Genomic DNA, 15,381 nt, shown 5'->3' with positions numbered 1-15,381 from the left:
CACATCAGGAGATGTTTAGAAACTTGTCTCTCCAGCCCTTTACATAATTTTTTTTTTTTTGGGTCACACCCGGCAACGCTCAGGGGTTACTCCTGGCTCTATGCTCAGAAATCGCTCCTGGCTTGGGGGGAGCATATGGGATGCCGGAATTCGAACCACCTACCATCTGCATGAAAGGCAAACGCCTTACCTCCATGCTATCTCTCCGGCCCCTTTACATATTTTTACTGATACAGGAAAAGGAGGCATTAATCTTATCTTACAAATAAGAAAATATCGTAAAGGAAAGGGCTGGAGAGCTAGTACAGTAGGCAGGGCACCTGTAGCCTATATGAACCCTACTGGATTCAATTCCCGGCATTCCATATGGTTCTCCACTTTCTCTGCCTAGAGTGATCTCTGAATGCAGAGACAGGAGTAAGCTCTGGTCACCTGTTAGGTGTGGCCAATAGTCAGTCAAGGAAGGAAGGGAAGGAGAGAGGGAAGGGGGAAGGGAAGGAAAGGAAAGGGAAGGAAAGGAAAGGGAAGGGAAGGGAAGGGAAGGGAAGGGAGGGGAGGGGAGGGGAGGGAAGGGGAGGGGGGGAGGGGAAGGGGGAGGGGAAGGGGAAGGGGAAGGGGAAGGGGAAGGGGAAGGGAAAGGAAAGGAAAGGAAGTAAAGTGCTTGTATTTCAATATTAGGTTTGTTTGCTCCTGCACCTGTTGGAACTCCGGGATGGCCCATGGAGGCACCAAACTCTCCTTTCTCAGAACCTGTCATTTGTCCAGAGGTCATTACACAACCTCTTCAGCCCACTGCAGGTGAGTGATATAGAACCTCTTCATCAGATAATGGTTGCAATATTGATCAGTGCAAATTATATATTTTTGGGGAGGGGCAGCCACACTCAGCACTTCTGGTTATTATAATCATGAGCACAGAGTTTTGCTAGGTATAGATACTATTAAGAAAAAATAAAAGGAGGGGCCAGAGCGATAGTACAGTGAGTATGGCACTTGCTTTGTACGTGGCAAACCCAGGCTCAATCGCAGGCATTGCATATGGTCCCTTGAGTTCCACCAGGAGTGGTTCCTGAGTGCAGAGCCAGTAGTAATCCCTGTGCGCCATCAGGTGTGGTCTAAAAGTAAAAATATATATATTAAAAAATAAATGACTCAAAGGAAGCGCCAGAAAGATTGTACATGAGGTAAAGCATTTGCCCTGCATGTGGTTTCTTTGGTCACCACCCTGGTTTGATCCCTGGCACCACATATATTCACCTGAGCACTGCCAGGAGTCTCTCTTGAGTCAGGAATAGCCCTGAAATACAAACAAACAAACAGCTACACACACATACACACTAAATGCTATCTTCTGAAAAAAAATAAAAAGAATTTTATTTCTATCACAAATGATTTTAAGCATATTAGGTTTTTTTCTTGGGGGAACACCTGGTGATGCTAGGGGTTACTTCTCCTATGTGCTCAGAAATCGCTCCTAGCTTGGGGGACCATATGGACACAGGGTGGGGGGGATTGAACCGCATTGAACCACAGTCCATTCTAGGTTAGCGATGCAAGGCGAACGCCCTACCTCTTGTGCCATCACTCCGGCCCCTGCTGTTGGGTTATTTTGTACTTTTTGGAGTTTTTTGCTTGTTTTGAGGTCACACCTGGTGGCACTCAGGTTTCTTCTGGCTCTACATTTAGAAATCACTCCAGGCAGGCTTGTGGGACCATATTGGATGCCAGGGATCTAACCCAGGTCAGCCACATGCAAAGCAAACACCCTACTCCCTGTACTGTCACTCTGGCCCCCTTCGAGAATAGTTTAAACATAATATTTGATGTGTGCAAAGAAAGTCTTTTATTTTGCTGGTCGACTCTGAGTACTTATGAGGCCTCAGTGCCCCTTCGGTAAAACTCTACAAACTGTGCCAGTAGTTCAGAGTCAAGCCCTTTGGATATATTACTGCAAAGGTACTTTAGTACCATCACCCAGGTGGTACTCAGATCCTCCAGGGCCATACCTAGCAGAACTCATTGGGCCATTTGGTGCTGGGGATGGATTGAACCAGTTTGCCATATAGAAGGCACAGTGTGCACCTTGATAGCTCAGTATGCTGGAGGTGCTCAGGGAACTTTGCTTTGCTGCAAGTTGAACCCAGTCTTCCTGCAATGCAAAGACTGTACTCCAGCCCTTGGAACTATTTCACCAAATTCACTAAATTCTGAATATGGAGCTATGAGCAAGTAAGCATGATCCCTAAGTTTCCAAACTTATTTATTTTTTAGTACCTGCTGATGAGGTAGAGATGGCATCAGCAGAGAAGACACCACCAGAAGCACTGGACATAATGGGATTGAAGACACCAACAGCAGAGATGGCTCCAGCCAAGGATATGGCACTAACTAAAGAAGCTGAGGTGACATTGACTAAAGACATGGAATCACCTACTGAATCAAATGTGGCACCGACCATGGACACGGACTCATCTGTTGAATGTAATATGGCTCTTGTCAAGGACATGGTACTGACCAAAGAATCCGAAGAATCTGCTATTCAGGATGTACTATTGCCCACAGAAATAAATGTGTCTTCAGCCAAGGACATTTTACTGCCCACAGAAACAGAGGTAGTGCCAGCCAAGGATAAAACACAACTCAAAGAAACAGAGAGGACGCCACCTATAAATATGGACTTGACCCCATCTGAGGCCATCGTACCACCCACAAACAGTGATATGGCCCAACCTAAGGGTGAAGTATCCCTCTCAGAAATAGAGGTGGCACCGGCTAAGGACATTATTTCGTCTGCTGAAATGTCCTTAACAGGGGAGGTAACCTTATCCTCGGATTCAGAAGTTGCCAATATCAGTCAGATGGCACTGCCCCCAGAAACAAAAGAAACCCCTGTGAAGGATGTAGCCTCATCTCCAGAGATGACTCTGGACAAAGATGTATTCACATCCCAAGAAATAGGTCTGGAGAAGGATGTGTTACCACTCCAAGTAACAGGGATGGCTCTGGGCCAAGATGTGGCTTCACCCCAAGTAACAGAGATGGCTCTGGGCCAGGATGTGGCTCTATCTCAAGCAACAGAGTTGGCTCTGGGCCAGGATATGCTTCCACCCCAAGAAACGGTGAGGGTTATGGACAAAGATGTGTCTCGGCCTTCAAAACCAGAAATGGTCCTGGCTAAGGATGTGGCTCTACCACCCTTAGAAACAGAAGTGGCACCAGTTCTCATTAAGGACACAGAAATTACACGATCACAGGAAGAAATCCCTGAGGATTCTCAGTTAGACTCTCTCCAGGACAAGGGACAGTCTGTTGCACCTACTTCCATGAGCTCACCAGGTATGGGTTACATGTGCTCTTGAGTATTTCTGCCTCTCAATTGTAGTCCTCAGAAGGAAAAGAGGCAGATGTCTTGCCCCAGGTTAAATCGTCACCCAGTGTATTTTGCAACTCTAAAAGAAACTCTTTTATCCTCCTCCAACACCCCTATTCGTGTGCTCTTTTAATCTTGATTATTTTCCCTAACGGATTAATTGAAGCAATGTCAGAGAACATTCTCAAACTTCCACTACTGCATCTACCTCACTACATGTATTCATTTCTGTCAGCTTTTTTGACTTTTCGTTACTATAAGTAAACTACCTCTGTTCTTGAATAAGGCCAAACTAGTCTGATTCAATCCCATCCCCTTTGCCTTTTTAATTGCCTAATATCTTTCCTACCCTTTACTATTTTCTTTCCTTTAAATACTTTTTTTTATTCATTCATTTGTTTGTTTAGGGCTATCGCCTGGTGGCACTCAGGGTTTACTTCTGGCTCCACACTTAAATAAATCCTAGCAGGCTCAAGGGACCACGTGGGATGCTGGGGATTGAACCTGTATCAGCTACGTGCAAGACAAATGCCCTATTCGCTGTGCTATTGCTCCAGTCCCCATTTTCTCTCCTTTTATTCAATTTGTACCAGCACACTCACATTTTCCCACCTTGTGAAAAATCCCTCTCAACACTCCTTTTCTCCTTTCAGTTACCATTCTATTCATTCTGTTACTCTGCTCTCCTCATAGAAACTCACTTATTCCTCAAAAAGTGCTCATTTCCAATTTCTTGAAGGTAGAAAAACAACTGGAATGATGCTTCTCTGAACCCTGTGTGATTTTTTTTTTTTTTTTACTATTATCTTTAGAATCAGGCACAGCCCTGAGCCAAAAGTGCAACTTGCCAACAGATGATGATTCCGTGTTAGAAAAAGTAGAGCAAGAGCAACAATTGAACAGTCAACCTTCTGAACTTCCTGCAGAGACTTTAGGTAAGTTAGGAAAACAATGGACAATCTTTGAAACTGGACATCAGGGTGGAAGGAGGTGAAGGAGAATTGGTAGATATTTGCTTTTATGTATTTTTCATCTTACAGTTTTTACAGTTTACTCTGCTATAATAGTGTTTTTCTCAACCTTTTTATAATTGTGGCTGCCTCCTCTTACCTTGTATTGTTCTGTGGCCCCCTCCTCCCAGTTCTAGTTTCATCCCCTAGTCTCATGCTGTGCTCCCCTATTATGCGTGAACCCTTGGAATATACAGGGATCTCCACAGAAAGCCATATGGCCCCAGTTGAGAAATACTAATATGTAAGATGAATAAATTTATCAAACTATGTTCTGTAAATCCTGTCTAGTTCCGGGGTATCTCATGATTCAACAGTATTGCATCGTCTTAACAGTTATTAGAAATGTAGAGTCTTGAATTCTGCCTATATCCATCAGAATAAGTATACATTTTAATAAGTTCCCTAGGTAATTTCCAACCTATATCAAATTTTAGGAGGCACTGTTCTAAGATACTTTCTATTTAAAGAGTTTTATATGTCTTTGATGCTAAGATTGAAGTGTGTGCATTTGATCATGAACTAATGAATCTCTGGTTACTTTATTGTGATTAGACTAAACTGAAGGCAGGGACTTCGGAATTTATTTTTCATTTATAGTTTGTAGTGATTCATATATCATATAAGAAGTATTTAGTAGTTTCTAGTGTTTTAGTGTCCCAATATAATATTTACCAAGTTCTTATTATACATACATACAAAGGCACATCATTAAGTGTGGGTCCTTTGTTCAGTGACAGAACTCTGAGCCCAAAGATTTAAATAATAATTGAATAAAATAATACAAAAGATGGCATCAAATGGCTGCCAATTGACAAATTATGTAACTTCTGTAGAGAGAAAGAAAAATTAACCTGAAGTATTAAATAAAAGGTAAGATTTTTAGGACACTGAAGGGGTAAAGAATGTCACTATTTTTTGAAATTGATTTATTGGGTTAATTCAGCAAGAACTGTTCTAGACCTGCTGTTAATGGAACTTTTCTGTCAAGATCTTGAATCTGTATTGACTTAGAGGGGGAGTTAGATCAGTTTGTTTCCTGACACTTTCCCAATTAAAACATCCTAATTAGGGCCTGGAGAGATAGAACAGCGGCGTTTGCCTTGCAAGCAGCCGATCCAGGTGTTGGTTCGAATCCCGGTGTCCCATATGGTCCCCCGTGCCTGCCAGGAGCTATTTCTGAGCAGACAGCCAGGAGTAACCCCTGAGCATCGCCGGGTGTGGCCCAAAAACCAAAAACAAACAAACAAACAAACAAAAAAAAGCATCCTAATTAAATTTATTTCCAGCTAATGTATCCTAATTTTAATTCATTGCATATGTGGCTTTATATATATTTCTGTGTCTATTGGAAAGTTTATTTAAGAACAGAACATTGAAATCTAAGACACTGATCTTTCAAAATAGGATAGGATACTCTAATTTTGGAATGTTAAGAATTTTATCCTTGCCAGACTATCAGTTGAGTAATTTTTCTTCTTTTCTCTCTTTTTAACTATCATAAATCTAGCCTACTGGTTTATTTATCAATCAATCTGGTTAGTTTGACAAGTAATTAGTAGAACTTTGATGACTTATTCTTTGAATTTGAAATTTTGTCCAAACTCCCTATATATTTTCCTCAGTTAATGAATACCATCAAAAAGTGCTGAGATTGTGCCATCTTGTTATGGAATTGGAATGTTGTATTTATTAAAAATAACAAAATATATATCAGATGATGTTTATAGGCATTAACTTCTTGTCATAAAGGCTAGAGGATCTCTATTTGAATTTCTTAACTTTAGTTATAAATGTATTTGAAAAATATCTATACTTGGGATAAAGATCTTTGTTAAATATTTACTCCTTCTATAAAAGGGTGAGAGATATTTTGGAATAAAATGTTTTTCTAAATTAAATAGTATGTGGGTTGGTGAAAATAGACAACTTAAATGAGTCACTAAGTGCATGTCTTTTTAAAGAAACAATAGCAAGGAGCTTTCTGTTTGGAATTTTAGCCAACTTCATGTATTGCAGGTACCCTTCCCAAACAAGCCAAGCGAATGTACAGACCCAGTGGCCGCAGTTCTGCCCGGCCCAGGCCTGCCAGGGTTGTTCCTGAGCAGCTGGGCGGCTCTTCTCCACAGAAGACTCTTGAGCTTGGGCTGGGTGCCAGTTCTTTGCCTGAGTTGAGTTGGGTCTCAGGTTCATCTTCCTGGGGTGATCCTGGAAGCCAAAGGAAAACTACTCATGTTGAATCCCAGAGGGACCTTGGCAGGGAGCCCTGGGAGATTGAAAGCACATCAATGATGACGAAGAAGAAAAAGAAGAAACCAAAGCAAAAGAGAGATCCTCAGCCCTGGGCTGGAGGACTGTGTAACGAGGACAATGCTGACAAACCTAAAGGTCCTCCCTTTTCACCAGACTCACAGAAATCAGGTGTTCTTCCCAAGGAGTCTTCTATAGTGAGCGTAGAGTATGGAATGGCATCCAGAGAAAATGTGGAAAAGGAATGTTTGGTTGACTCTAAAGCAGCCAAACTAGTAACTGGGAACTTGGTTTCAGAAAAGTTAGCCATTCCTTTGTGTTCTTTGGAAGAACCCCCCAAAATTGCTAATAATTCTCAGCCAAATCAGAAAGAAGATGCAGAGGACAAAGGTAACAAGTCAGTAACACAGAACAAAGACAAAAGACTGCAGCAGGATGACTGCAAACCACAGCCTGCACCCCACCTGAGAACTCTAGATAAAAGCCAGACAACAGGATCTCTTCATCTGAAAAGACCCCAGACTGAAGTTCTTGCCCACAAAGAAAGTCCTGTGGTGGTCACACTCAAAGAGGATTGTTCTCCTGTCTTGGAAAAAGGAGCTATGAGTGGAATTTCAAAACCCACAGCAGCAGAATTAACTAATTTCACACCCACACTGACAGCCAGTGATTGTTTAGAAGGTAATCTAAATGCAGGGATTGGTGAAACTGAAATGTCTAAAGTGCAGAATAACAAACAAAAAGGCCCTTCTAAAGAGACTAAAGAAGTTAGAGAACTTAAAAAGGAAACTTTTCTGAAACAAAATCAAGAAATTGGCTTCCTTGCGTCTGAGCAGCCGCAAGACAAGATGATAGTTCAGGGGCCTGGGCCAGGGAATGACACATTTAAGAGAATGGCAGGTGATGGCAAGAGCAAAAAGGGGAGAGGAAGCTCTGGGAAAGTCAAAGCAAGTTCTGGAAAGGGGAGGATAAGATCTGAGTTGCCATTACTTCAGGAGAGCCAGAAGGATGATGACAGGGTTGTTTTTATGCCAAGTGAACCAATCCCTAAAAGTGAAAGAATGGTTCCTGGGAATAGAAGTGAGGAGCTTGGACTGGAGTTTTCAAAGCAACCAGAGGTCAGAGGTGACCTTGTTGAGGCAGGGTTGATGGAGCTGAAGGAGACATCTGACACTCGTGTTGCAGACACCTTGCAGGCATTGATTCCTTTGGGAAGTAGTTCAGGGTTGACTCAAATTTCTAGCGCTAAAGCAAAAGGAGAAACAGTAAGCAGAGATATGGATGTCAGTAACCAGAATACGGAAGGAAAGTGTCCTTGGATGGATCATGAAGCGGTGCCCTCGATTTCTGAAAAACCTAGAAAAAGAGGCAGTGAAAATAAAAGCAAAAAGTTTAAAAATAACTCTTCCACACATTCTGCTCAGCAGGACAACAAGGAGCAAATCCTCAACTCGCCTTCTATAGGGAAGGATGGAAGTACTGGTGGTATTCCCCATCAAAACACGAAGTTAGGATTCACTTTCCCCATAAATCATGATCCTTTGCTGTCACATGTATTAGAAACACCCACCGTAGAAGTAGTTAAGCAAAAGGATAGAAATGTCAAGGTTAATTCTCTTGAGCTTGAGGCTCATGGCGGGGACAAAACACACATAGTCGAGGATTTTGCCTTTACTAAACCAGCTACCAAGGTGACAGTTATGAGCTGCCAAGAACAGCTTCAGGAGATGGGGCATGTTCCTTCAGCACTGTCTGAGGACAATAAGACAGATAAATCCTCTGAACACACTGCATTAGCTGACAAACCAAATAATAGGAATAATGATGGGAAAAGTAAAAAGGTTAAAAATAGTTTTCCTGAGAAGCAAATTCTGGACAGCAAGGCAGAAACAACAGAAATACATGTTCCCATGGAAACTCCAGGGGACTGCAGAATTGAAGGAATTGGCTACATGGATGAAAATAGTAATATTACATTCACCTGCCCTAAAACACCACCAGGGTTAATAAATAAGCCCACTCCTGGAGAGGTTCTGGAGACAGCAGCCTGTGGAAAACTGCCATCTCTCACATCTCAAGTAGTAAAGGAAAGTGATTCTTTTCCAGATACCTTGACTGAAATTGGGCAAGGGACAGCTCCTACCCAGATTTCTGAATTATCAGTGGCAGATAATTGTAGCAAAGACAGAGTCTCAGGTGAAGTTAAACCCAAGGCTTCTTTTGAGGTTATACCCTCTACAAACATAGGAGTTGCTGCCTTAACTTCAACAGCGACTGTAGAATCCGTTAACAGCCTCAGAGATAACAGTTCAAGTAGTAAAGTTAAACTTGCCGAGCCCATAAAAAATGAAACAGAGATAGATGGGGAACACGTAAGAGGAAAAATTAAGTCAATATGCAGTGGTGTGTGTAAGCTGTCTGTAGAGAAAAATACAGAGCCAACAAAGGGGCATTTTGTTTCTGGAGTTCTAGTTGAAGACCAAAGTCTACTGGGTGAGGTCAGAGTCTTAGAAACTTGCTCAGATCTGAATAATTTTCCAGCATGTTCAACAAAGGAAATGAAAGAGTCTAAGAAAGAGTCTGTCTTGGGAGACAAAGCACAAATCCCTAATTTTTGTGAGGACCAAAATGCTGACAATCAAGATTCCAAGAGCCTAGATAAGAAGGTAGATGAGACTATATCACACCTCAAAAGAGAAAAGGCTGAAATGGAAGAAATTAGTACAATTACAGAATTAAAACAGTCACAATCAACAACTCCAGAACTCCAGTCTGGTTTCTTAGATAGCGAAGTTGAAACTACTTTGGGAAATGTAGATCAGATAGCAGTGACTGCTTCTAAGTCTCCTGAAGAGCCCAGAAATGAGATCTTGGAAATACCTGCAAAAGTCATGGGACAGGCTGAGCCAAAGACAGGTGGAGAAGGGAAGAAGGGCGATAAAAGTAGAATGGCAGAACCAATGAAAGGCTATATGAGACCTACCAAATCCCGAGGACTTGCTCCAGTCTTACCGAAAACCACAGTCCTGGAACGCGAGAGATCCAAACAGCTGAAGTCCAGTGGTATGAACCTGCCATGGCGAAATGTGTGTGCTTATTGCTTTTGGAGGCATCATCAGAAAAGGCAAAGCTTGTGCTTTGATTCTATCCAAACTCTAATCATCACTGTTGATTATTAGTTTGTTGGCATGAAAATCTTTAACTGCTAATTGTGTTTTTGCAGTCAAGGCATGCTTTGTGTCCAGCTTGAGAAGAGTGGTGACTTGGTTGCGTACCTAATTACATAGCACTGAACTTTGAGTTTCAGGGGAAATTTCATTTCAAGACAGAAATTGTTGAGCAAGTAGCCTGCCACCACCAACTATTTTTTGTGTGGCTCTTTGCTGTAAAATCTACAACCAAATTCTAATCATTATCTTGTTTAACTATTTATGGGAGGGTAGCTCAAAGAATTGGGGTGTATGCTTTGCAAGCAGGAGTTTGCTCCCCAGCACTATATGGTCTCCTGAACACCACCCAGTGTGCCCCCTTTACCTCTCAAAAAAAAAAAAAGTACAGTTGAGGCCAGAGTGGTAGTATAGTCGGGTAGGGTATTTACCTTGCATGAGGCCAACTGGGGTTCAATCCCTGGCACCCCATTTGTCCCCTGAGCCCACTAAGTGATCTCTGAATACAGAACCAGGAGAAGTCCTGAGCACCTACAGGAGTGACCCCAAAAAGAACAAAAAATATACAGGAAAAAAATTCCATGACTCTAAGTTGGGGTGAAGATGTGGGAGGAGCTAAGGCTTTTTTGGGGTGTATGTGTATATATATATACACATATATATATATATAAGTATATATGGTTTATATATATAAGTAGCTTGTGCTGGTGATCAGCTGAAAATGGTCTGACTTTTATGAGTTAGCTTCTGACCTGTACTGATAGAAAGACTTGGTGTTTCTAGTAGTGGTAATGCTGACACAAATTTCACCGCAGATGCCTACCGCAGATGCCTACCTGATGTTAGAGTTTTGGTTCTAGTCTGTGTCTATGAAACATAACTACCGCTATGGGCCAAGCCAAAAAACTTGTACATATAGGATTCCATATGACTTTATCCCTTTTGATTCTAAACAGTCAATGAATTGAAATATAACCGAGATTATGATTTCTTTTAAATTTAAAATGTTAACCTCAATCCCTTCTCCCCTGAACATCTTGCTTTCCCTGAACTTAATCTTCAGAAATATATTTTCTGGTCTTTTGGGGTTTTTATTAGCCTATAAATAATGCTATTTTTCAAGTAGTTCTCAACTTGCATGGTGCAGCTACTACTAACTCTAGACTTGAAAAACCACATTTGGCTTCGGTAGTTTGGTTAGGTTTTTGGAGAGGCTTCATCATGGGCTATTGTTCTGCATGGTACGGACTGATTTGAGGTAAAGTTTGTGTTATGCATGAATTTGTACCTACTAAGAAGTGTGTGCTGTGTGAATCAAGAATGCGGAAAGGTGTTTTCTTATTTACCCTTTGCATAAAATATTCTCAACTTTCCCATTTATATCATCCTATATATATTTTGTTTGTTTTTGGTTTTTGGGTCACACCTGGCAGTGCTTAGGGATTACTCCTGGCTCTGTTCTCAGAAATCTCTCCTAGCAGGCTCGGACCATATGGGATGCCGGGATTCGAACCACTGTCCTGCATGCAAGGCAAATGCCCTACTTGTATGCTATCTCTCCGGCCCCATATCATTTTTTAAAATATTTTTAAAAAATATTTCTTCCCGGGGCCGGAGAGATAGCATGGAGGTAAGGCGTTTGCCTTTTATGCAGAAGGTCATCGGTTCGAATCCCGGCGTCCCATATGGTCCCTTGTGCCTGCCAGGAGCAATTTCTGAGACTGGAGCCAGGAATAACCCCTGAGCACTGCCGGGTGTGACCCCCCCCCCAAAAAAAAAAAAAACCACAAAAAAAAAAAAAAGAAAAGAAAAATAAAACAGAACCCATGTACAATTACTTTGTCCACAAGTCCCCAGATTTTAGTACATTATAACTTTTCTTAGCAGTACACAAAGCAATATAAAGCCATGAAATTTATGTGACTCCTTAAACATTGTAGGCATAGTATTTTTTTTACCTTTTCATTCACATGCATATTAGTTTAAGTTAACATCAAAAGTTTAAGTGGTTTTTTTTTAAGGTTTAGAGTCAAAGGAGCACATTAAAAACGATGTTAGAGTAGCAAATATTGTTTGCATAGGCCCACCAAAATATGGAGGACATGGAAAGGAAAAGCCTTGGCCTAAATACAAGGAGACCCTACCCCTGAAGTTTCCTGGCATAAGACCAACTCTAGGCTCCAGGCAAACTAGTTTGTTCAATCCAAGTCATTGTCTGTAGTGCCAATACAGTTTTATTTTTCATGCAGTCTCTATTGTTGGCATCAGATTTCTGTATTTATGATCCTGGAATCTGCATATCCTACATTGAAGTCAGGCTGGTGTGGAGCATCCTCTCGTTTCAACTCACAATTAAAGGGCAATGCAGAAAGCCCTGTCCAGTAAGCAGGTCATTGTTGTTGTTAAGTCTTCTCAGTGTTAAGGGAAATCTCTTTTGAGTAGGTTGCTGTCAGAACAGCAGTAGGTTCTTCCCTGGTAGAGGACTGCTTCTAGGTGATGTTATAGACAACCTTGGATGTTTCGTAGATGGCTTCCCTAGATCAGGGGTGAATGGAGAATGCTCATTCTTCTGAGGCTTGTGCCAGGTCATTATGTCAATGTTCAGGGTGTAAGGTCCCATTGCACTACAAGATTTGTGTGTTCCCATCTCTATTAGATAAGAACTTATTTGTATGTATAGTATTTTCCCGTTTTAATGTGCCTATGCAAACAAGAAATAAAGCCACATGGCGTTATCCGTGTATATGGGGGCGTAAGAACGCGTCCAAAAATACCCGTGACTTGGTTCAAACATAAGAATTAAACTGAGGGACTCTTTCACCAAATTCCTATTGAACAGTTCACAAAGAGAAGAAAAGATAAAAAATGGGGAAAATCGTCACCGTTCAAGAAAATACTCAGCAAGAGCTATAGCTGTCAAAGAAAACACTTAAAATGTTGAAAGGAGGGGCCAGGAAGGTGGCGCTAGAGGTAAGGTGTCTGCCTTGCAAGCGCTAGCGTAGGACGGACCTCGGTTCGATCCCCCAGCGTTCCATATGGTCCCCCCAAGCCAGGGGCGATTTCTGAGCGCATAGCCAGGAGTAACCCCTGAGTGTCAAACGGGTGTGGCCCAAAAACCAAAAAAAAAAAAAAAAATGTTGAAAAGAGGGCTGAGGGGCCGGGCAGTGGCGCTAAAGGTAAGGTGCCTGCCTTGCCTGTGCTAGCCTTGGATGGACCGCGGTTCGATTCCCCCTGTGTCCCATATGGTCCCCCAAGCCAGGAGCAACTTCTGAGCACATAGCCAGGAGTAACCCCTGAGCGTTACTGGGTGTGGCCCAAAAACCAAAAAAAAAAAAAAAAAGAAAGAAAGAAAAGAGGGCTGAAGAGATAGCATGGAGGTAAGGCGTTTGCCTTTCATGCAGAAGGTCATCGGTTCGAATCCCAGCGTCCCATATGGTCCCTCGAGCCTGCCAGGAGCAATTTCTGAGCATGGAGCCAGGAATAACCCCTAAGCACTGCTGGGTGTGACCCAAAAACCACACACAAAAAAAATGTTGAAAAGACATACGTGCCCATTTTATGCCTTTTGAAATAGTTGGGGGGGGGGTGTTAACTCCAGTGCACCACTTTGGTCTGTGACTTAGAACTCTGCAGTACTGAAGTTAAAAAGGGTAAATGTGGAGTAATGATGGTAGGGGTTGAGAGAGTTAAAGAGAAAAATGAGCTTTTGTAGGGGTGTGTGAAAGGGCAGAGTACAAAATGGACATTCTGCATACACAAAAACATAATTCAAGGATAAGGAGTACTATTAATGTATCCTGAGCGCGCAAGGGCACTAGCCCCTGCACAGTTTTGAACATATAGACTGGTAAGAAATTACCAGTGACTGCTTTGTTGCAACCGAGCAACTCTCAGCACCCACAAGTTAAGCCTAGGGTAACCTTCAAGCTCCTGCTGGCTTGCCCAGGCATGTGGCCCAGTGGAAGCCCTGGAGATCCGGATCAAGGTGGTAGAGGGTTGCTGAGTCACCCAAGTTCCACACACCCCCTAGACCTGGTTAAGAAGGCCTTTGGCATGGCGGAGGCCTGCCAAACCTCATGCTTGCAGAGACTCCGGGATCCCAGGAAGCAAAGAGACCTTCAAGAGCTGGGGGGCTGGAAGTTCAAAGTTCCCACTTCAAGCTCCTCCAAGGGACCACCTCACTGGCTTTCCCAGGCATGTGGCCTAGTGGAAGCCCTGGAGATCTGGAGCAAGGTGGTAGAGGGTTGCAGAGGTCACCCAAGTCCTGCACCTCCCTTAAGCCTGGTTAAGAAGGCCTTTGGTGGGGCCGGGCGGTGGCGCTAAAGGTAAGGTGCCTGCCTTACCTGCGCTAGCCTAGGACGGACCGCGGTTCGATCCCCCGGCATCCCATATGGTCCCCCAAGCCAGGAGCGACTTCTGAGCGCATAGCCAGGAGTAACCCCTGAGCGTCACCGGGTGTGGCCCAAAAACCAAAAAAAAAAAAAAAAAAGAAGGCCTTTGGCATGGCGGAGGCCTGCCGAACCCCATGCTTGCAGAGACTCCCGGCTCCCAGGAAGCAAAGAGACCTTCAAGAGCTGGGAGGCTGAAGTGTTATATTCTTTTTTTTTTTTTTTTTTTTTGGTTTTTGGGCCACACCCGGCGGTGCTCAGGGGTTACTCCTGGCTGTCTGCTCAGAAATAGCTCCTGGCAGGCACGGGGGACCATATGGGACACCGGGATTCGAACCAACCACCTTTGGTCCTGGATTGGCTGCTTGCAAGGCAAACACCACTGTGCTATCTCTCCGGGCCTGAAGTGTTATATTCTTACAAGGGAAAACCTAAGATCCGAGGAAACAGCTCAAAGAGATAGAGTACATGCTTTTAGGAGCCTCACATTTTATCCTCAGTACCACATGGTCCCTTATGCACCACAGGAAGCAACCCCTGAGCACAATATGTCCAGGAGTAGTCCTTGAGCACGTTTGGGTGCAGCTCCAATGCAAAACCAAAATAGGTTAGTCATTATTACATTCTCTTATCAAGTTATTTTAGCTGAATCACTTTTCTAGCTGACAATAGGGAAACACATTATAATACAATATAAATTGTAAATCAGAGATGAATTTGGTGATTTGGGTTAGGGAGGTTTCTTTTCCTCTAGCCAGAGGCTAATTTGGAATGAAACTCTCAGTCCAGCATTTTATTCTTTGGAGTGAAACTTTAATTTACTTATATATTTATTCTAACTTTTGGAGGGGCAGTGCACTCCTGGCTGCACTTGGGTTACTCCTGGCAGCTTGGAACCAATATAGGATGCCAGGAATTTTGATCCTGGGTTAGCTGTGTGCCAAGCAAGGCAAGACCTATCCTCTGTGCTGTCTGCACTGAGCTTTCACTTTCAAGTTCTTTGAAACTTTTTTTGGTTAATTTGTGTGTGGCTGTGGTCCACACTCATCTGTGTTCAAGGCTTATTCCTGGTTATAGATTTCAGGGTCAGTCACATGCAAGGCAAACTCCTTAATCCCCATTCTTTTTTTTTTAGTTTTTGGGTCATACCCGGCAGCGCTCAGGGGTTACTCCTGGCTCTATGCTCAGAAATTGCC

The 15,381-nt window shown here is 42.9% G+C and overlaps 1 protein-coding gene across 1 annotated transcript in view; it reads left to right on the top strand.

The window, feature by feature from the left end:
• The window catches only part of MAP4 (microtubule associated protein 4), a 171,894-nt gene that overhangs the window by 118,404 nt on the left and 38,109 nt on the right, over window positions 1-15,381 (top strand). The window contains 5 exon segments of the mRNA XM_049777292.1: window positions 679-798; window positions 2,272-3,336; window positions 4,183-4,305; window positions 6,381-6,397; window positions 6,399-9,693. Of these exon segments, the coding sequence (XP_049633249.1) occupies window positions 679-798; window positions 2,272-3,336; window positions 4,183-4,305; window positions 6,381-6,397; window positions 6,399-9,693 (4,620 nt within the window).

This window comes from Suncus etruscus, chromosome 7 (genome assembly GCF_024139225.1).
Source record: "Suncus etruscus isolate mSunEtr1 chromosome 7, mSunEtr1.pri.cur, whole genome shotgun sequence".
Taxonomy (NCBI): Eukaryota; Metazoa; Chordata; class Mammalia; order Eulipotyphla; family Soricidae; genus Suncus; species Suncus etruscus.
This window is presented reverse-complemented; position numbering and strand designations above follow the sequence as displayed.